This window comes from Macaca nemestrina, chromosome 3 (assembly GCF_043159975.1).
Source record: "Macaca nemestrina isolate mMacNem1 chromosome 3, mMacNem.hap1, whole genome shotgun sequence".
Taxonomy (NCBI): Eukaryota; Metazoa; Chordata; class Mammalia; order Primates; family Cercopithecidae; genus Macaca; species Macaca nemestrina.
In genome coordinates this window covers 20,064,836-20,088,402 of record NC_092127.1, presented here as the reverse complement: position 1 = coordinate 20,088,402, position 23,567 = coordinate 20,064,836, and the positions used below count along the sequence as shown (strand labels likewise).

The window sequence follows — 23,567 nt, the reverse complement described above, 5'->3', positions numbered from 1 at the left end:
AACTCATTCATTCCGCTTTCTGCTTCACCTGTAATAATCTTTTAGGACTGCTTTCTGATTTTTCACCTATCTTTTAATGTAAGCATTAACAACTAAGACTTTCATAAAAGCACTGTATCTTAACTTTTCTGGCCTAAATCAAAAAAAGGAAAACACTGATAAGTGTCCTAGAAACTTGGGTTCTTTTATAGCTTTGTTCTTGGGGCTCTGATGTTTGGGATTGATGTTCTGTGTTGACCATTTTATATGCATTTTATCTCAATAGTATGTGCTTTCATGAAGATTCTGATACAAGTGGGCAATCCTTAAATTATCTTTGAAAAATTGGTTAATTTTGGTTAAAAAAAGGGAAAGTGGCCAGGCGCAGTGGCTTACGCCTGTAATCCCAGCACTTTGGGAGGCCGAGCCGGGTGGATCACAAGGTCAGGAGTTCAAGACCAGTCTGGCCAACATGGTGAAACCCTGTCTGAAAATAAGTGGGGCATGGTGGCGCGTGCCTGTAATCCCAGCTACTTGGGAGGCTGAGGCAGGAGAATTGCTTGAACCGGGACCCAGGAGGCGGAGGTTGCAGTGAGCTGAGATGTGCCACTGCGCTCCAGCCTGGGCTACAGAGCAAGACTCTGTCTCAGTAAATAAATAAATAAATAAATAGATAAAGTATTGAGAGGATTTGGTCATCATTTTTGCTTTCTTCATGTGATGGCAATCAATTTTCCTCCTCAGATGGGATCAGTATCATTTCGTATTCATACATCCATCCATTTTTTGTTCCTTTTTTGTTGGCATACATTAATCAAAATAGCTGTGCTGCATTGAGGCATGCAGTCCTCAGACTCTCAGTGGAAAGGCTGTCATACTATTAGTGACCATAGTAACTTTTTATACCAAAGGATGGTTGCTGGATAATTTTAATATCTTTACCAATAAAGTACTTTTTGGAAAGACAAAATCAGGCTGCTTGCTTTGCTCTATTCCTGTCAACAAAAAGGATTTAGCTATAGATTTAGCTTCTCCTTTTATTTTCCCTTTTATTTCATGGGAGTCTTCTGTTTATTCCTTTCAGGCGCCTCCTTGGCATTATAACAAAAAAAGATATCCTCCGGCATATGGCCCAGACGGCAAACCAAGACCCCGCTTCAATAATGTTCAACTGAATCTCACAGATGAGGAGAGAGAAGAAACAGAAGAGGAAGTTTATTTGTTGAATAGCACAACTCTTTAACCCGAGGGAGTCGTCTACTTTTTTTTCCTCCGTTACAAAAAAAGAAAGGAAATATAAAAGCCGGGTTTTTGCAACGTGGTTTGCAAATAATGCTGGTGGAATGGAGGAGTTGTTTGGGGAGGGAAAGGAGAGAAAAGGAAAGGAGTGAGGTATTTCCCGCCTAACAGAAAGCAGCATATCAACTCCTATTGTTCTGCACTGGATGCATTCAGCTGAGGATGTGCCTGATAGTGCAGGCTTGCGCCTCGACAGAGATGACAGCAGAGTCCTCGAGCACCTGGCCTGTTGCTCCAACATTGCAAAGACACATTATCAGTCCCTATTTCTGGAGGGATTGCTTTGAATTGAGCCATCTATAAAACTGCAAGGTCTTGCCCTTTTTTTTAAATCAAAACTGTTCTGTTTAATTCATGAATTGTATAGTTAAGCATTACCTTTCTACATTCCAGAAGAGCCTTTATTTCTCTCTCTCTCTCTCCTGAGCTGTAACAAAGCCTCTTTAAATCGGTGTACCCTTTTGAAGCAGTCCTTTCTCATATTGAGATGTACTGTGATTTTACTGAGGTTTCATCACAAGAAGGGAGTGTTTCTTGTGCCATTAACCATGTAGTTTGTACCATCACTAAACGCTTGGAACAGTACACATGCACCACAACAAAGGTTGATCAAACAGGTAAAATCTCGAAGGAAGCCTGAACGAAATCTCTCATTGTGTGCCATGTGGCTCAAAACCGAAAACAATGAAGCTTGGTTTTAAAGGATAAACAGTTTTCTTTTTTGTTTTCCTCTCAGACTTTATGGATAATGTGACCTGGTCTTATGCAAATTTTCTATTTCTAAAACTACTATGATATACAAGTGCTGTTCAGCATAATTAAACAAAATGCTGCTGCTTTGAAGTAAAGAGAAGGAAGTATTCTGTTTAGCTGTATCTGGTATTAATTGCATGTTAAAACACTGGAATTTTTAAAATTGAAATTAGATCAGTCATTCTTTTCTTTTCTCAAGATATCACATGGCTGACACTGAAGAAGAAATGTAATTCATAACTTGCACTAAATGTATATTTTTTTTCTTAAAAATTTACCATTCTTATTTATATTTTTATGGATTAAAATTTATAAAATACAGATCAGTTAATATTGCACTTAAGTAATTTTACCTTTTTAATGTGATTTTTATAGAATAACTCAGACTTACAAATATGGAGATATGAACAAAGTTTACAGTGGGAACAAAGGTTTAAAAAGAGGTTGTGGTTCTCTCTCTGTGATCCAGTGTGTACATAAACCGTTCTCTGATCTTTCACTGCCATCCTCCGGATTATGTCTTCTGACCTGTCCATTTTGACCCATTAACTGGAAAGTTGAAAAACTACGTTAACTGGAAAGTTGAAAAACTACATTAACTGGAAAACTGAAAAACTACATTACTTTGGAGAATAAAACCAAAAGTTAGTGTTTACCTTCTTAAAAAAAAAAAAAAATCAAAAAATTTAAAAACAGTAGAATTGCAAAGATAGCAGTTAAAATTTTAATATGAAAATAACCTTTGAATCTCGAGCTAGGTCACATCCGTATTTGAAGTGGTCAATGATGGTTTGGACATTTTTTGCAGGATGAGTTAAAATGCACTGGAGTATATTTGGGATTTTTGTTTTTGGAATTGTCTGTTTTAATCACAGTCTTAATTCACAATTGGCAAAGGCAGTTTACTCAAAGGACTGGCCTAAATATTCTGTAATTATGCATTTTTGATAGGAAAATGAAGTTTTTGCAAGCAGACATTTTATTTTTGTCTTTTCTTTGGCTGGAGTGCAGTGGGGCATGGTCTTGGCTCACTGCAGGGTTGACCACCTGGGCTCAAGTGATCCTCCCGCCTCAGCCACCCAAGTAGCTGGGACTACGGGCATGTGCCACCATGCCCAGCTACTTTTTTTGTATTTTTAGTAGAGATGGGGTTTTGCCATGTTGCCCAGGCTGGTCTCAACTCCTCAGCTCAAGCAGTCCGCCTGCGTAAGCCTCCCAAAGTGGTGGAATTACAGGCTTGAGGCACTTGTACCTGGCCCAGACAGACATTTTCTGAAACACAACTGGCAATGAGCTGTTTTTACATTTTGAAAGTGATTCTTCACTTCCTAGTTCTTAATTATAATATACCTATTAAGATCTGTAAGGTCCTGAAGACTTATAAGATCATGAAGCCATATAATAATGAGGATTGAAAGTTGAGCAAAATTTTCAGGATTTTGGGAAACATTCTTAGCTGTGCTGTCTGCCTAAGATTAGTCCTTATTACTTCCCTCCTTTGATAGACTTCAAGTTTTCTTCATAGCCCTTTCAAAGGTTTTTGGGCCATCCAGACTAAAATCACTTCTCAATGATAGTTCTTTATATCTCCAACTTGTCTTAAGTGTATTTGCCTCTGTGCAAGGTATTGCTAGACTATGAACTCCTCAGCATGGCTGCTGGATAACTTACTGTCTCGAGTTACAAGCCTTCAAAGGAGAAATCGGTTTCTTTGCAGATAGCTTCATAAAACTTCACATGGAGTTTATTTTCCATATTTCTCTTTTTTATTTCTGCTCCTCCTTTCATTGCCCATCTTGCTTCAGAGACTGACATTTCAGAGTGGATATTAATTAAAGCATTAATTTTCTTTTTTGGTGTATTTCTATCCCTAGCGTGTCTTACTGCTAAAATACAGGAAAAGTGCCGTATTTTTAATGCATTCAGTGGTTTTCTTTCGTGTTATCTGTTCCATTTTCTTTTTCGTACATTGAGGTGTGTCTCCTTTTCAACCAAATGAAATAGTGGAGACCATGAAATTGTTGTGCCTGGCTAATTGGCAAATTAATTTACCAATATAATAACTGTAGCGCCTTATTTGAATACCCTTTTTGAGAAGGTATGATGAGAATGGGCAAGGGTGTCAGCATCTCTTCTTCTTAATAATTGTTTTCAGTTTTGGTTCACAAAGAATGCTTCGTTTGTTAACCTGTGATGTTACCTAGAGCTGTATTTATCTGTTTTTATTTATACTAGTGTAGTAAAGCTGCATATCATTACAGTAAAAATGATTACTGTGATGAGTTAATCAGAAAATCTATTAAAATCTATATGACAATGTGTGGTTTTGGCCTTTAATTATATCTGTAAGAGCCCTCCCTCTTCACTGCTGCCCTATGCAGTGTAGGCCGATACGCCTGGCACAGGGAGCCCCAGAAAGGTAATAATTATAATGCTTCTCTCAGGTTACAAAGCATTTCTACACTTTGCAAGCAAGGAGCAATAGAAGAGTAGATAGATGCTGGATCGACAGCAGGATGTTCATACCACCAGCAGTGGTTTAGCGCCCCTGTTTGTCAGTGAAAGCTGCAGGTCTACAGAAAACTGATCATTTCAGCTCACTTTCAAAAGTGATTTTTTTTCTTTTTGCAAGAAAAATTACACTATTTGCATGAAAAGAGGTAAAACGATTTATTTACACGTCTTTAAAAAATCACCTTGGACATTTGCTAATAGAACTGCCAGAAGAGGGTGGTAAGTAACAACCTTTGAGTAAGATGTGGTCTTTTACTATTAAGCTTTTAGTAAAAAGGAACACACTAAAAGTTCAGAGTAGATCATTTATATTCTCTGAGTATTTACTTAACAATTACTGGTCGTCAGGCACTATTCTATGTTCTTGAAGTTTTCATTCCAGCAGGAAGAGAAATCTATAGTATGTCAGATGGTGATACATATGGATTAGTTCAGCAATTTTTAAAAAATGATTTTTATGTGCTGCACACTGTTAAGAATATACGAAATCGGTCAAGAATCCCCATGGTAATAGTTTTTCTAATGGACAAAAAGTGAAGGTGTGTGCCTGTGTGCACCCACCCCATTTTTATTGAGGGTGATCAGGGAAAGCCTCGGGGATAAGGAAGCATTTGAACAGAAACCTACAGAAAGTGAGAGAAATACATTTATCTGCGAGAAAAAAATGTAAGAGAAAATGGAAAATGCTATATACAAAGGATTCTCCTGCCAGGTTCAAGGAACACCAAGTGGGTCACTAGCTGGAGAGGGATGAGAGGGAAGAAAGTGATAAGGAAAGAGGTTGGGAGTGTAGGTGTTTGATTTTTATTCTAAATAAAATGAGAAGCCAGTGAGGCAGAAAAGTCACATAATCTGACTTAAAATGATCCCTCGTACTCCTTTGTTGGGAATAGACTATAAAGCGGTAGAGGTGGAAACAGGAGACCAGCTAGAAGACTGTGGAATAATTCAAGTGAGATATGGTAGAGATCTGAACCTGATTGAAGCTGGTGGAGGTGCTGAAAGTGGTTGGATTCTAGACATGTTGAAGGTAGAATAGACAGGACTTGTGAATGGGTTGGATGTAGAGTGTGATGAGGAGTCAAGGATGTCTGCAAAGTTTTTGGCTAATGACAGAACAATGGAATGGCCACTGGCTGAGTTGGGAAAGACTTAAGAATAGATTGGGGCTGGGGTGTTGTGTGCAGAGAAATTTTGGTTTTAGACATTGTTTTAAGTGCCTTTTATACTTCCAAGTGGGGGTGTCACATAGGCATTAGCATGTATCAGACTCGAGTTCAGGAGAAAGGCCCAGCCTGAGAGCTACCCGGGCGGCGGCATCCTGAGACAGGAGAGTACCACGGATTGAGTGCAGACAGAGAAGAGGTACAAGGACTAAGCACTGAAGCATGCTTATGTTTAGATTTGGGGAGGTGAGCCAGCAAATGAGGGAGCCGCCAGTGAGGTTGGGTTGCGAGTAGTGACATTCAAAGAAGGGTATTCCACTGGTGGATTTATTTAAAAATAAGCTGGGTGTGGTAGCTCAGGCCTGCAAATCTAGCACTTCAGGAGGTCACGGTTGGGCAGGATCATTTGAGCCCAGGAGTTCATGACTAGCCTGGGAAACACAGACCAGGTCTCTACAAAAAATTAAAAAATAAAAATGAGTTGGGCATGGTAGCACATGCCTGTAGTCCTGGCTACTTAGGAGGCTAAGGCAGGAGGATCGATTGAGCCCGGGAGTTGGAGGCTGCAGTGAGCTACGATGGTACTACTGCACTCCATTCTGGGTGACAGAGCAGGACCCTGTCTCAAGAAGGGTAGTCCCCTAAACCAAATGAATAATAGTTTCAAGGAGCGATGATTAATTGTCACGTGTTGCTGATAGGTGAAGTAAATGAGGGCTCAAAATGCACCAATGTAGAGAGAACTGATAGCTTCCCCCAGAGCAGGTTCAGCACGATGGTGGCAAGCCAAAGCCTGAAAGCAGTGGATCCAACAGAGATTGGAAGAAGACGACGATTGCAATTCTTCCTGTGAGGTTTCCAGGAAAGTAATGCGTGATAGTTTTAAGATGCAGGATATTATAGCTTCTTCTGCTATTGATAGTTTGACAGGGAAAATTAATCTGAGAACAATCAGATTTTAAGATGCAGGAAATTATAGCCTTTCTGTTAATGATAGGAATGTTTGAGAGGAAAAATAGGCCCTTAAGCAAGCAAGGGAGGATGGGGTCTTGGACACACATTCAACCTTCATAGAAAGGAGGAAAGGCAGAGTATAAGGGGTAGTTGGTAAGGCAGTGGGATTCTGTTGAAGTTATTTTGGTTGCTCCTATTTTCTCAGTGAAATAAACTGAGGATGGGAGTTGGGTTTGGGGATTGAGAGATGAGAAAGTAGGATCGATGGGCATCCAGCGTGACCAACGTGAGGTTAAAATAACACAGGCTGCCACGGTTGTGTTTTTTCTCCAGCCACCTGGTACTGAGCAGACTCTGGTAAGGAATAGGCAGTGTTTTAAAACCTGGCTTAAGGTTAACAGATACATACAACAAATGGAGAGAAGGGTAGTGGAGTGGAGGATGCAGGGAGTGATTGTAATGATGGGGAGTAGAATCTAAAGGCTCGGTAAAGAGAATCAGGAATGGAGTGGATGAAGAATGAAAAAGGTGGTTACATTTGTGAACTGTAGGGGACTGTCGTGTTTAAAAATTACTAGAGGGAAAGAGACGGAAGGATGAATGATGATGTTAAGACAGTAGGATGCTTGAGGTTGAGATTTGGGAGGTTTTCATTGGCACTGAGAAGGTACTAGTTTCTAGTTTGTCAGTCAGTCCCTAATCTAGATCACTGAAAGAGTAAGTCGAGGTTAGAGTATTGTAGGGATCACCTACATATATATATACACACATATGTACATTGCCCAGGCTGGAGTGCAGTGGCACGATCTCGGCTCACTGTAACCTCTGCCTCCTGGGCTCAAGCAATCCTCCCACCTTAGCCTCCTGAGTAGCTGGGACCACAGGTGTGCACCACCATGCCTGGCTAATCTTTTGTATTTTTTGTAGAGACAGAGTTTCACCATGTTGCCCAAGCTAGTCTCGAAATCCTGGCCTTAAGCTATCTGCCCACCTTGGCCTCCCAAAGTGCTGGGATTACAGGTGTGAGCCACCATGTCCAGCCAGACATTAAAATTAATTATGATAGGACTAGTTTGGACAGAATGCCATTAAGCTGGTAAGGTCAGTGTTTGAGGTAATGCAAAGTTCTTAGGACACTGCAGAGTAGTTTATAGCAATCTGTTTTGTAGCTTTCATTTTTCCTTGGGTGTTATCATCCTACATACATGTTTGAGAGGTTATATAGAAACTCCATTATTGAACTCTGAGAGGTAAGCTTAGCTAAATTTGAACTGGTAATGCTTTTCTGTTAAATCCTGATTGGATCAAAGTTCTTCATTCAAGAGCCTAGGCACTTAAACTGTGTTCTCAGAGAACAGAAGTATATAGATGCCATTTGGAAGCTACTATAGCCATTGAGTGACCAGATCCTAGGTACGTAATCTTTAGTGAATTAGGTTTAAGTGGACTACGCCTTTAGTGAAGGAAAAAGATAAGGTTTGGTATCTTCTGTAGGGAGCTTGCTCTTGAATGAAAAACGTTCAGTAGTTGGAAGATAGTACCTCCTGAAAACAGGTTAGCAGCCCTGACACAACTGGTCGGAGTTTGAGACTGGAAATCCGCATTTCTTGTTACTGTCTTCAGGAAACCCCATTCACAACTGTATCATCTGAATTATAACCACCATATTCTTAGAGTTGTTATGTCTAATTTCTATCTTGGCTCTGATATGCCCAGCTTCCTGAAGATACACATTCATGTTAGGTTTCTGTGAGGAATGGATGAAAAGCCGATTCACCTTTTTTGTCCCCTTTCATTTGTTCCTTGATAAGAAATCCTTCTGGAATCCATATTGCTGACAAGGCATATAAAAAAAAAATCTTACACACTACACAGTTGAGACTGTTGGATCACCAAGTGACAAAATTAATATTTCTAGTTAAACAAATATTTAATGGGATACATGAATTTGGATATTAAAAAAAAGTGTGTTAACATTAGGGGCAGTATTTAGAAATAGTTGAGCCCCTTAGAAACTAAAGAAATCTGAGGAAAAAAGCTCAAACTTCTAACATTTTATTTAAAATTTATGGCCTAAAATTATTTAAGACCAGTGTGATTTGGTCATCTTTTCTAATAAAATATATGTGAGCCAACTGTAACTGTAATGTTTTAATATAAAACAAGTTAATAGTTCAGATGGTTCCAGCGCCTGGAGCTACTTACCTAACTAAAATGGCAGTTCCTTAAAACCTGAGACCTCCCCATTAGAGCTGTAAAAGTTCCTGCAGTGATGAAAGGGAAGCTGCAGATCTTTTCAGTTTCATTTTGGTTAAGATATTATACAAAAGATACCTACCTTGAAGAAAGCATCCTACCTGCCTCCAAAGGCAGCATGAGCCATTGGCAGAAAGGAACAGATTTTGGTTGTGGCAGAGATTTTTGACCCCAGAAGACTATTTGTCTGAGAAGTCAAGAATCTTTAACCCCAGGCATCTTATCAGTTTCCCAGCTCTTGCCAGTTTGATTCTATCTGGCACTTAAGAACATGTGACAGGGTCATTTTATTCAGTAAGTGCAATTCCAAAGGTTTGTGTTACTGACGGGGATATACATCCATAAAATATATGCCCTTAAGAAGCTTGCAGCCTAATTGGGGAGATGAGGAATGCTACTTATATTTAAAATTCTAAGTGTTGTCTTTTAATAGTCTACTCATACCCTTATATAAATAAGTACCTCAAATATATTTTAAGGGGATAGCTGACAGTAAGAACTTTGGAGAACTACTGGCTAGTCAAGAAGTTATTTGAGTAAATCACATCAATCTTACACAATGTGGAGGTTTAACTAGATGGCCTGGGGTGGGGGGGATGGTGCTTTTTCAATTTGAACTTCATAGAAAGGGGAAAAAAGCTTATACGCTCCTCAGCCCCATCCAGGAAGTTTGCTATTCTGCATTTCATGGTCTGCCCTCTACCTTTTTTTTTTTTTGAGACGGAGTCTCGCTCTTGTTGCCCAGGCCGAGTGCAATGGTGGGATCTTGCTTACTGCAACCTCCACCTCCTGAGTTCAAGCTATTCTCCTGCCTCAGCCTCCCAAGTAGCTGGGATTACGGCATGCACTGCCACACCCAGCTAATTTTGTATATTTAGTAGAGATAGGGTTTCACCATGTTAGCCGGGCTAGTCATGAACTTCAGACCTCAGGAGATCGGCCCACCTCAGCCTCCCAAAGTGCTGGGATTACAGGCATGAACCACCGCGCCCGGCCCTGCCCTCTGCTTTTAAGGTGAAGGACATATCATCAGGTTGAAGGAAAATCTGGATCTAGTAAAACACAGCTATCCACAGATTCGTACTAAAAATCCAGTGAAATCATTTGCAATGAAAAACTTTAATGGTATACTGATTACTATCTTATACTAAAACGATATACTATGTATCAATATACTAGGCTATATTAGTAAATGACAGACTGAATCAAGAGAAGATTTAAAATAATATACATAATGGGATAACTGGACTACTTGCTGGGAGTCACCTGGAACTACTACCCAAAATGCAGTTTGGGTAGGTCGGGGTCAGGCACCCTGGGAGTGTTGATCACAGTGTCATGAGTTTCCTTCTAAGTTTCCTTTTGTTCCACTCCTCACCTGCCATAAACCCAATCCTTAAAGTTATAGCTATTAACTCAAGACTCAGAAGAAATATTCTTAGTTGCCCATATGATAAATATTGAAACAGGATTCTGTAAGGATGGTCTAGTTAGCCAGAGGCATTAGACAGCGGCTTCCTGTGACATATCAGAGGGTGACTTTAGTTGTCCTCCAAAATGTGATTAGGTCACCATTTAGATTATTTGACTGCCATTTGCTTGCACATTAAACAAGGAAAACCAGGCAGAAGAACCTTATAAACGTTTTTAGTAAATGTTTATTTTTTGTATTCCTTAAAAACAAAACAAAAATCACAAGTTTGATACTAGTCCTTTGAAATATTGTACACCAATCAAAGCCACCTTACTCATGCAGCAAGTTGGTCTATGTTCTCTTTACTTCTGTTTGCCAGATGATCCTCAATAATTTCTGCAAACAGATTCCTCTTCAACAGATTATATGCAAGAGGTAACAGCTGGCCAGCAACTTTATGAAAATACTGAAAAATAAAAATAGAACATTAAATAGAGAATATAGCAGATATCCTAATAAGTAGCAGAAAATATATCAACAAAGCACTTGTTTAACAAAGGCTGCTTCCAAAATCATTTTAGCTACACCTTCAAGTGGTTAGTGAACATAATTTCAGGATAGGCGCCTGCCATTCTAAGAAGCAGTCTTGTTGCTCCAGATGAGGCATACCTTGAAAATTAAGAAAACCAAATTAAATCTGAGCTTCCTTATTCCCTCAGGTTTTATCAACTTTTTCTCACCCCAAACAATGCCCACAAATACTTTTATTCTCTCTGGTGTATTCCCAGTCAAAAGTTTAAGCTTTATTTCCCCTATTAATTCTGTAAGAATAGCTATGCTGAAAGTGAGTTTTCAGATCATATTGCCTTTATCCTCAAATTCCTTCTCTCCCCCATCCCTAACATGTACCGCCTCCCAATCCCTGTTAAAAGTCACTGCCTTAGGCTTATCAAAAGATTTTAGATTACTGCTATTATCTACATATACCACCATTTTGCTGATCATAATAAACATTTAGCCCTTAATATGTGGTAAGTACTGTGCTAAACCTTTTTATAACTCATACACGTTATTTCATTCTCACAACAATCGAGTTTGCTATTCACTGGTTCACATCTTATGGCTCTACTTATTTATGGCTAGGGCCTCTCTAGGTCAAGTACTATTTGGACTGGTCAATGACTGTCATTCTGGCTGTTAAACATTTTGATTAGTTTTACTGATAACTATCTATGAGGTGGGCAAAGAAAAGTAGTATAATATGGTTTATAGCAGGGTTCTCAAAATTACACCCCTGACCAGGAGCATCAACTTCACTTGGTAACTTGCTGGAAATGCAAATTCTCAGGACCCACCCTAGAACTCAATCAAACTTGGGGAGGGTGGGGAGAGCGCCAGTGTGCGTTTGGACAAGCCTTCCCAGTGACGCTGATGCATGCTAAAGTTGGAGAGCTACTGGTTTAGTTTTGCTCCTCTCAGTGTGGTCTGTAGAGCAGCAGCATGACCGTCACCTGGGAGGATGGCAGTCTCAGATCTCATCCCAGACCTACCGATAGAGTGCATTTTAACAGTGTCTGCAGGTGAGTCACATGCATTTTACAGTCTGGGAATTACTGCACTGATTTAGGCACTGACTCTGGAACCAGACTGCTTGTGTGAACCTGGGCAAGATGCTTTGCCTCTCTGTGACTTGGTTACAAAGTAGGTTAAATGAGAATTAAATGATCTGCGGATGGGTGTGCACTCGTGCACGTGTGCAGACATATCTTATAGGTAAAGAAACAGATACAAAGATGTTGGCAAGCTTGCCCCATCTTACACACTGGGAAGACGTGATTTACAACCAGTCTGGCCCCAGAAACATGACATGCCCGCTACACCTTATTGCCTCTTTGACCTTCAGGCAACTATGGTTGAGTAAGCACTGGTTTAGGTATTAAGTAAAATTTTCTTATTTAATGAACAATTAGTTAATGGTAAAACAGCATCTCTTATAAAGCTTAAATAATTTAAAGTGTATTTTTCATCTAAGAACTTAAGCACAATAACAAATATCCCCACCACAGTGGAAACGAAATGGAGCCTAAGGTGTGTGCATACACCCCCATACCTAGCCCCAAACGTGTACACACAGCAAGAAGGCACGTCCCTATAATGTGTCTAATAAGTAAATTCACTTTAATGTAAGCATGAAGGCAAATAATCTTGGTTATTCACCTTTGCCAGAATAGAAGATGAATTTAAAACATTTTTTGGACATCTACTTTTAAAAAAATCACTTTAAAACCTTCATTTTGAAATACAAGCTGAATCCCTATCTTACCTCTGCTGGAATTTGGGGGTATAAATGTGCATGTATTCATGTGTGGATGTATGTCGCAAGGACAGGAGGGAGATGTGGCAGTGGGTACCAGGTGGAGGATTCTTTTACTCACATGTGAGCCATAGCAAAAGAGGTCCATTCCCAATTCAAGCCCCATGCCATAATCACATTCATCATTAGCAAATTGCACAAAAGTCATCATTTCCTGAATGGGAGCAAAAGCTTTTAGTCTCTCCTCGTCACTTGCAGCCTCAACTATTGCCTTGCAAATTCTCTTGAGGTCAGCTGAAAGAAATCAATGATATAAAAGATTATCTACACAGTTAGAAAACGAATCAGTCTTCAAAGGTAAGAAGACTATAAAGACGGTTTTTCCTCTTAAGACTTTTTATACTAGTACAACTTGTGCCACCTTGGGTAGTAATCTGCAGCACTTTAATTTAGAATGGCAATTTGGTAATTTTTCTACTTAGGATTCAAGCTTAAAAACAGGTTAACTAGCATTTCTTTATTAGCGACTATTTCACAGGATTTAGTGCCAGTCATGAACTCGCCAGGCTGGAGTGCAGTGGCACAATCTTGGCTCACTGCAACCTCTGCCTTCCAGGTTGAAGCATTTCTCCTGCCTCAGCCTCCCAAGTAGCTGGGACTACAGGTGCACACCACCACACGTGGCTAATTTCTGTATTTTCAGTAGAGACAGGGTTTCACCATGTTGGTCAGGATGGTCTCAGTCTCTTGACCTCATGAGCTGCCTGCCTTAGCCTCCCAAAGTGCTGGGATTACAGGTGTGAGCCACCGCGCCCAGCTAGTCATGATTTTTTTAAAAGTCTATTCCATGAGTAGATCATGAGTTTACATAACTTTTCAGCAGACTAGTCCAGGAGTTGGCAAATTAGGCAGGAAACTCTTCTTACTTCGGATAGTAGTATGCAGTCTACGGTCAGAAAACCAAGTATGAAAAACAGTGCCCTCAGCTGGGCACGGTGGCTCACGCCTATAATCCCAACACTTTGGGAAGCCAAGGCAGGTAGATCACTTGAGGTCAGGAGTTCAAGACCAGCCTGATCAACATGGTTGAAACTCTTTCTCTACTAAAAATACAAAAATTAGCTGGGCATGGTGGCGGGCGCCTGTATTCCCAGCCACTCAGGAGGCTGAGGCAGGGGAATCACTTGAACCCGGGAGGCAGAGGTTCCAGTGAGCTGAGACCCTGTCATGGCACTCCAGCCTGGTCGACAAGAGTGAAAAAAGAAAAGAGAGGAAAGATGAGAAAAGAGGAGAAAGACGACAATGAGGAGAAAAACGACAAAGTGGAGAAAGAAAGAAAAGAAAGAAGAAAAGCGTTATTGTGAGAAGCTTCAAAGGGTTAAGAACAAACTTAGTTGTGATTTGCTCATCATTGTGACGTTAACAAACGGTCAATTATACCTCCTGGCAAACGACACTAGGCAAGAGCAAGAAGATTAGGTCCTTCACTTTTATGTTTTGCTACACTTCAAAACTAATTAAATACAGAAGGATCTAATGGCTAGAATATTAGACTTGGATATAAAACCCCAGAACCACAACTACAGTGGGGTAACAGGCTTTACTCCCGGGCACTACAATTTAACATCCATCACCCCAAAAGTTTTAGAGACTGCCCATCTCTACAACAAATGTGTTCAACCTTTCCCAAAAGAGACAGTAATCATGCTTTTTAAAGCTCTCTCTAAGGACAGACATGAAGAGAAGATGACTTAGTGTAGAAGCAGAAGGCTGACCAGTAGCTAGGGCCCACACTGGTCCCATCAGAGACTAATTGCCTCTGGCTTCAGGGAAGATATATAGGACAGATCAACCTGTCTAAGAGAAATACAATGTGGGCTACACATTTTTTTCAGTATCCACATGAAAAAAGAAACAGGTGGGGCAGGAGGAGGAGTTAACAAAAAATAACAAAAAAACAGGTGAAATTAAGATATTTTATTTAACCCGTATTTCCAAAGTAGTATTACGTCAACATATAATCAATGTAACAAATATTTAATCCTATTTTAATTTACAAACTTAAACTAATTAAAATTATATTAAACTTAAACTAATAAAAATTACAGGCCAGGTACAGTGGCTCACACCTATAATCCCAACACTTTGGGAAGCCGAGGTGGGTTGATCACGTGAGCCCAGGAGTTCGAGACCAGCATGGGCAACAGAGTGAGACCCTGTCTCTGCAGGACAAAACAAAACAAAACCAAAAAAACACCAATTAGCCAGGCATGATGGTGCACACCTGTAGTCCCAGCTACTCGGGAGGCCGAGATAGGGTAATTGCACCACTGTGCTCCATCCTGGGTGACAGAGTGAGACCCTGTCACGCACACACACACACACAAATAAAATAAAAAATAAATAAATACAAGTTACAAATTTTGTTGCAGTCGCCACATGTGAGGCACTCAGTGGTCATCACACTGGACAGCTCAGCCACATTCATCTTCCCTATGACACTCCTCTAAGAGGCAGGGGTACAGCGAAAACAGGTCCATATGAATAGCTGCCATCTAAGACATCTGTATCTACTGGCTGGAGACGCTGCACAGTAAAGTTTGAGAAGAACTGCTTTAGAGAACTGGTTTAAATGCAGATGTCCAGGTCACAGCCCCAGAGACTGGTAACTACCAAGGCTAGTTAGTTCTGTTCTGAAAAATAGGTGGCCAAATACGTGCGTTAGGCAGGAATACGTGGTTCCTTGAGAAGGTGCTAAGTTTGATTTCCCTTTAAGTTTTATCCTCCCAGAAGAGGATGATCAATAAAGGAATACCAGAAGGGCTGTTCACAATAAGGGAATGGAGACGAGGGGAAAAGAGTTGAGAAGCAATTTTAATTCTGGATGTTCAGTGTAGCAATAACTACGTTATGTGCAGTGGTCCATTTTGAAAGTGTTTTTATACTTATAGATGAAGTCGTTCAGGATCTTGGGCTTCTGAAAGCTAAATCACTTTTATATGCCGATGAAAAAATGTTCACAAAGAACCATAAAAACACACACAATTTCAATAATTACTATTTTGCAAGTTGACTGTAACGTCAAAGGTTAGGAAATAGTTCCCAGGAAGTAGGCAACCGGTTAAAATTACTTAAATTCTTAAAAATAACTACCAAATTTTGAGCACTGAGGCAAGCATTTTGCCAAGTACCTTAATACTTGTTTATGCCCCAAATTCCTTTATGAAGTGCATACGATTAACTTCATTTTTACAGATGAAAAAGACAAAGTTTCACAGGATTAAGTAATTTGTTCCAGGCCACACAGCTATAAACTCGGTTTTAATTCAGGAATGACAGACTCTAAAACCTAAGCTTACTCTTTATTACTAAGGTCTAGTGACTGTGTCACAAAATGTATATGGACATATCTTCTTCCCAATATAAGCAAAACCTTCCTCCACATGCATTAACATATATGCACATGTTTACATATGAAATACATTACCATCTGTTTCAGGGAGCTCTCGGTACCCAACATCATTTTTATCTACTGGAACAACCAAGCCTGCACCATGAAAGGTCTTTGTCACAACCTACGTTAAAGAAAAGAATAAAATGTAATCATGGTAAGTAGACATCAAAAAAAAAAAAAAAAAAAAAAAAAACAAACCCAAATACATAACCCTCAACATTACTGCCAAAATGTAACATTCAATGACATTTTATTTCAGTAAATTTGAACTCCAGGGTAAAAATTTAACACTATTTTTTTCTTGAAAAGTAGCTAAAAGTTAAACACTTGAAGTAACCACAGAACTGTGAAATAATTGGCTTTTCTTAATTGTGCCAGTCACTTGGAAGTCTGCATCCTGATTTGTTAAGGAAGAACCCAATACATCCTAGAAGGCAAGCCAAAATACCAGTTTCCTCTAAGGTCAAAGTACTTTCTTGGCAGAAAGCACAGAGGAACCTGCGTCTAAAAGAAAAAGAGTAACAAACAGTTTTTGTCAGCAAGAAGACATGATAGGACAGGACTCCTCTCATCCATCCTGCCAAATTCAGACCCCCCTATTTTTACCTGGAATATTTAGGCTTGTTTGCAAACTTCCCAAAAGTAGGGCAGCTTCTAGGTTTGTGGTGTCCTTTAAGGAGGCAAATCACATAACCAGTGAGCTTTCATTAAGTGGTAGTCTTCAAAGACAAAAACAGGCCCAACTACAACTACCACCATAACCCTTCCAGTTTCCATTCTTCCTGTAGCTCATGTTAGTGGCATTATTTTTAGGTCTTTCCTTAGCAAAACATTTGTACAAATATTCCACTTCTTTGTGCAATTCAGTGAAATGTTTCCAAGGCAGAGGAAGGACACAACCCAAAAACCAAACTCCAATTTTAAAGGCCTCTCACCTAAGTCTCTATATCGTAAAGATTTTTTCTCTCTCATCTCCCTATTCTCCCAGTCTCTTGCTTTTTTCATTATCCTATATTAAGCTGCCAGAAAGGGTAGATTATTCAAAGGAAGTTATCAGAGAACTGCTTACCACTTGGGAAAAAAATGAAGTAATTGTCTTCTATCTTAATCTTTCTATCGAGATAATCTGCAGCTGGATTTCAGAATTAAATGTAAAAATAAAACCATAAAACTACTAGAAGGTAAATTTAAAAAAATAATTTTGTGATAGAGAAGAGTTGACTATGTAAAAATAAAAAGTCTATCCAGTGAAATCAAGTACACAAAACAGACTAGCTGATAAAATATATCTGTAAAATGTAACAGTAGATAAAAATTAATGTCTTTAAACTATAAGGGAGTCTAACCAAGGAAAAGACTAACATCCAAATTAGAACACATGTAAGAAAAAGACTCATTCTAACCCTATAGAGAAATGGGCAGAGTTCAGGCAGTTGAAAAAAAAAAATTACAGGCCGGGCGCGGTGGCTCACGCCTGTAATCCCAGCACTTTGGGAGGCCGAGGCGGGCGGATCACAAGGTCAGGAGATCGAGACCACGGTGAAACCCCGTCTCTACTAAAAAAATACAAAAAATTAGCCGGGCGCGGTTGTGGGCGCCTGTAGTCCCAGCTACTCGGGAGGCTGAGGCAGGAGAATGGCGTGAACCCGGGAGGCGGAGCTTGCAGTGAGCCGAGATCGCGCCACTGCACTCCAGCCTGGGCTGGGCGACAGAGCGAGACTCCGTATCAAAAAAAAAAAAAAAAAAAAAAAGAAAAAAAAGAAAAAAAAAATTACAATGGCCAACAGAGAAGTGAAAAGTATTTAATGTCCTTTATAATTAAAGAAATTTTAATTAAAACAGTGCAAAATTTTATACCTACCAGCATGGAAAAAACTAAAAAGACTGAAGAAAACCCCACAAAATGAGAAACAAGCAAAGAAAAACTATAAACACACATACACACACACGAACTACTTTGGACCTGGCAATACTATATCTAGGAATTTCTTCTAAAAAAATAACCAGATAAGTATGAGACTGAAGGTATAAAAGGATATCTATGGCAGGACTGTATTTGTGAAAAATCTTAAGCAACCCAGACTTTGAACACCTAAGCACAGTATTCTGCAGCCACTCAAAATTATGAGGTAGATCTTAAATTGGCAATATGAAATGATAAACATACCATATTCATAAGTGTAAAAAGCAAGACATAAAGCAGTGACAATGAAAGAAAAAGACAGCAGTGCTATAGTTGCCAACTCAGGCTGCCCAACATACAGTAAGAATGACGGTCTATGTTCAGATTTTTCACAGATGATTACCTGTACTAATTGTCCATAAAGAGGTATCAATTAAGAAGTCAACAGAATCATAATTTTATTAAGAAATTAAGAAGAATAAGATTACAAATTTAGAAAAACTGTATAGGGGTGGGTGGCATCCTGAAGCATCGGATCACAGGTGGATGGAGTGCCACACCGTCATTTTAAGCATCATTTAACCAATGTTCCTTATGAAGAAATCTAGGTATGGAAAAGGTGAAGTGGCAGAGAGCCAATTAGTAAGAAGATGGGGTGGAAAGAATGCTAAATATGGAAAATATGAAGTTGGGTTTTACATGTGTCATTTAAGATTTTGGACAAGACACAAAACCTCTATAACCTTCAATGTACTCATCTATAAAATAGGATAATTCTAACTTTGCAGATTTGTTGTAGAGAGTCAAATGATATAACTCATAAAGACTCTGCATTCCAAACTACGCTCTAAGTTACTGTCAGTATAAAAACACTGATTTCTAGTGTGCTGCACAGTGCTGTATCATACTAGAGTGGATACATTCTTACGCTCACACAGAAGAACAAAGCCACTCACATATACTAGTGGAATTGAATTCTTCAGTAGAAAAATATGAATTCAATGAAGAGCTCACAAAAACAATAAAAGAACAACCTTACATATAACAGAAAAGGGTTTGAAAGCATAATCATCAACAGGGGAGGATTAAAAACATGATTGTCTTGTAAGTTCTTTTTTGTCTTTGTTTTTACCAGCTGTTTTGTATAAAAAACAAATACTAAAATGAAACTTCATGGGGGAGGGGTCTAGGACAAAAATATCTAAGAAATTTCAAACTTAATCATATCTTATTTATGGAAAAGAATTAAGAAAATCTCCTCTGAAAGAAAGTATAGCTTGTGGTAGAAAAATAAAAAAAGACTGATTAAATAATTTGCTAACAGCGATTATGTGTATGGATGCTCAGACTTCAGTCAAAACAAATTAGGAATACATTAACTAGGTTACAACTACCCTTCCTCTCAGTCACAAAGTGGGAGAAGCTTCCTATGATAACTAGAAAGGTGAAGAGCAATATAAAACCTTTTTTGAAAATGCCATGTTGTAATGGGTTTCATTAAAATGTACGTTTTAAGAAACTTTCCAGTCTATAGGACTGAAGAGTGCCTAGAGCTTATCAGAATATAACCCTTGCAGCTGAATCAAGATCAGAGAAGGAACTGAAGTAGGATTTAAAACCTAAGTACACTAAGGTACTACATTACCAGTGCTAGTTTATTAAGGAATAACAAGTTCTCCATTTAGCTTAGAACATTCAGATGAACCAGCAAGGGCGGACAAACGGTGAGAGGCTAGAGGAGACTTGGGAGCCCTCATTCCAGTGACAAATGTTTTTCTTCACCAGAGGCCGTAAGACCAAACTCCTATAGAATTCTCATTTACTCCAAACCAGAAATCTGCTTGTCATTAACTTACTCTGAAATCTATAGCTGAAAAACCAAAAGAATCCAACACTAAGAAGTATTTGCTGCTTTACAAAATACTCCCCTCACACTACAGGCATTAGGAGAGACGCAAAAGGAAATGATAGGATTAATAAGGAAAAAGAAAGAAGCACTGCTTATATAACACGTTTACTGGAGAAAATGTATGTAAATTTCATTAGGTACAAAGCAGCTTCCACTTAACTTTATGAAGTGATTAACTGATAAACAAGATTAAGAGTGGTAAATACTGGCATACCACAGCAGTGTTATCACCAGTTGTGCAATTCAGTGTGCCAACACAAAGGAGCCATCTGACCCCCATTTCAGTGCCATCTTCCTAGCACCCCTGGGGGACAGCATCCAGTTCTTAAGACAGGGCTAGGAAGAGAAGGGGAAAGTAGAGATGGGAAGGAATCGAGAGGGGAAAAAAATCCACTATAACAAAACAGAGACCAACAGGCTGAAGTCATACTTTCTTATCTCTCTGTTTCATCTTCATGGTTCTCTGTTCAAGCGAGTACCCCAATTCTCTGGCTGCTTCTGTGAGTTTTTCATCTATGTTTTTCAAGAGATTGATTTTCTTTTTATCTGTTACTTCTTTAAGTTTTTTCGTCAAAAATAATCTGAAAAAGAAGTAAACGTCCTCATTACGTGGCAGGTCACTGCACTAAGTACAAAGACCTTTGGAAGTTTAGCCAAGTTAAAAATGTCAAATTCCATGCAAGAATAAGTCCACAGAATAATTCCCAACACTTCTCTCAAAATCCCTCATAGTTTTTGTCAAATAAGAGAAAAAGCAATATTCATAAAAAACTGCCAGTCACAGAAAGAGCAAATGTGATTCAAATTTATATTAGTACTCTAATGTCTACAATAAAAGTATAAAGATATTTACAAAGCTGAGATTAGTCAAGTTTTAAATTGTATCACTTGATATTAAGATACGGCATACTACTTTGAAGAAGTCTGACCTAACAGAAAAAAAAGATATCAAAAAAATTTTTCAGGGACCGGGCGTGGTGGCTCATGCCTGTAACCCCAGCACTTTGGGAGGCCAAGGTGGGCGGATCACTCAAGGTCAGGAGTTGGAGACCAGCCTGGCCAACATAGGAAAATGCTGTCTCCACTAAAAATACAAAAATTAGCCAGGCATGGTGGCACACACCTCTATTCACAGCTACTTGGGAGGCTGGGCCAGGAGAACCACTTGAACCTGGGAGGCGGAGGTTGCAGCCAATCAGTCAGCTGAGATCGTGCCACTGCACTTCAGCCTAAGACTGTCTCAAAAAAAAAAAATAAATAAAAAATAAAAAAATAAAAATAAAAATTTTTTTTTTTTTTTGAGATGGTGTTTCATTCCTGTTACCCAGGCTGGAGTGCAATGGCAGGGTCTCAGCTCACTGCAACCTCTGCCTCCTGGGTTCAAACAATTCTCTTACCTCAGCCTCCTAGGTAGCTGGGATTACAGGTGCATGCCACCACGCTCAACTAATTTTTGTGTTTTTAGTGGAGACAGGCTTTCAACATGTTGGCCAGGCTGGTCCCGAACTCCTGACCTCGGGTGATCCATCTGCCTTGGCCTGCCAAAGTGCTGGGATTACAGGCGTGAGCCACTGCGCCCGGCCTTTTTTTTTTCTTTTCCAGTTTTAAAGAGACAGAGGACACTATTATAACACTTAAGGTCAATAGATTTTTTTTTTTTTTTAAATGTTGAAGTTTGTGTTGAGAAAAATTTAGAAAACGTAAAAGGAAAGCAAAGCTATTTTGTAAGCTTATACAAAAGCATAAACCAAAGTAGTTTTCAAAAGTATGTGAATATACAGCATGTTAACGCCACTTATGGAAATAATTTTATATCTTATCATAAACAGGTTTTTTGCCATCAATGTAAAAGGTCAGGAGTAACATGAAGAGCGGGAAGGGTGTGCCAGACCCCCAGGAAGAAAGCTGAGGGAGTAACACTCCTAGGGAGAAACTCACTTCTATTCACTGCCAACATCTGAGTTTGTAGTATTCCCCACAACACTGTTATCAAAGGGCTTAGAACATTGATAGTGGGTGCTAGTCTTAGCTTCATTGTACTTATCAGGGAAAAAAAAAAAGGCACAGAGGATAATCAACTTACCCAAGTTGAGAGAGCTAGTAGATTAAACCAGTAGAGTTGCCAGTAGAACTGGTAGATTAAAATGCCACAGAAACCCAAGCCATCAAAATCTAACCTCTGATTACAGCACAGTTACACTAAATCTTACCTTCAATTATCACCAGCTGTATGTCTAGAAGGTATGTTTATACCAACCATAAAATGCGGATTTGATCACATCAGTCCCATGTGAATCAATCTTTACAGTCTTCCTCAACACTATGGCATGGCATATAGCCATTCAAGTACCCTGTGCCATGTATTTCCACACTTTCACACACATACTGCTCCCTTACCTAAAGCATCCTTCTTCCCATTCTTTCTAGTAAGTTCTTAGGCATCCATCAAAGCCCACATAGAATATCCTCTTTTACCTCCGCCACTACTGAAGGCACTTGGTAGCTGCCTTCCCATACATATGACATTATTATGACTATCTCTGGAAGTTTTTGTCTCTACCAAAACCTACTCTAACACTTTCCTGTGTGATGCTTAAAGATAAGCTGCAATGTGCAACTGAAGCCATAACCATGAACATGAACATTTTGTGCTGTGACTTTAAACCCATTAGAATGTATTTAATGCAAACGAATTTGTACCTATGCATGTTATATGGCATCATGCAATGGCCCTTTGGAAATAGTGGTTCACTAAGGTATACAGATGGAAGTGTTGAAACTTATATACCGAATTCACTCCATTACATAACTTTATGAAAAAAAAGCGATTGAGCTCACAGTAGTAGTATAAGTTTCTCAATCGAATTTTTATTTGAAACCTGGAATTTTATCACTGGCAAAAAATATAGTCAGTCAGTTGTTTTCTTTGGTTCATTTGGGAGAATTACTGCCAGTATCTACACCCAAATAACCAGAGTTTGTCAATGAGTCACTCTTTCTAAAAGTGGGGAAAAGTTCATCTCAAAACTCAATCACACAAGGGCTTTTTTTCCCCCTTGAGACAAACCACAGTACTTCAGTATGAGAAATGCTTTCTATGTATTTCCTATTTCATCACAGAATGTTAAAGAGATGTACTCAGTGGCAGACATCTAATACATGTATACTCCATCACTGACTTTTCTCAGGCACAGGGTCTTGCTATGTCGCTTAGGATGAGCTTGAACTCCTGGGCTCAAGCAATGCTCCCACCTCAACATCCTGAGTAGCCACCATGCCTGGCTCCATCACAAACATTTTTAAATGCATTTGCATGTTCCTGCTGTGAATAATGCAACGACTGCTGCTACTCTGGTGGCACTATCTTGATTCCTGCCAAGGTGACAACAGTATTATCTACCATTACCTTTGTGCCATTGGTGCAAAAATAACATTTTATTATTACAAATAGTTTTGACCCTAAGGGTCCCTGACCCAAGGTCAAAACTATTTACCTCAGCTATTTTAGGAAAAAAAATAAGGCAGAAGGAAAAAAAGAAAAAAATTCCTAATTTTGTTGTTCAAAGATATTTAAAAATTATGTTTACTTCCATATGCATTAGACAGTATGAAATGGAATCATTCTACACTATTGTTATTTGCCCACTTCATA

General features: G+C 39.2%; 2 protein-coding genes across 9 annotated transcripts in view; one reads left to right on the top strand and one right to left on the bottom strand.

Moving 5' to 3' along the window:
• The window catches only part of LOC105466695 (chloride voltage-gated channel 3), a 109,453-nt gene extending 105,103 nt beyond the window's left edge, over nucleotides 1-4,350 (top strand). For all 8 annotated transcript variants that reach the window (XM_071092834.1, XM_071092833.1, XM_071092832.1 and 5 more), the window contains one exon: nucleotides 1,064-4,350. In XM_071092834.1, the coding sequence (XP_070948935.1) occupies nucleotides 1,064-1,222 (159 nt within the window). In that variant the 3' untranslated portion in view covers nucleotides 1,223-4,350. The remainder of the gene's footprint in view (nucleotides 1-1,063) is intronic.
• Nucleotides 4,351-10,564: 6,214 nt separating this feature from the next.
• LOC105466692 (histone PARylation factor 1) overlaps nucleotides 10,565-23,567 on the bottom strand; it is a 32,356-nt gene continuing 19,353 nt past the window's right edge. Inside the window, exons 5-8 of the mRNA XM_011715780.2 lie at nucleotides 20,346-20,496; nucleotides 16,137-16,224; nucleotides 12,771-12,943; nucleotides 10,565-10,801 (exon numbers count right to left, since the gene is read on the bottom strand). Coding sequence (XP_011714082.1) covers nucleotides 10,670-10,801; nucleotides 12,771-12,943; nucleotides 16,137-16,224; nucleotides 20,346-20,496 — 544 coding nt within the window. The 3' untranslated portion in view covers nucleotides 10,565-10,669. The remainder of the gene's footprint in view (nucleotides 10,802-12,770; nucleotides 12,944-16,136; nucleotides 16,225-20,345; nucleotides 20,497-23,567) is intronic.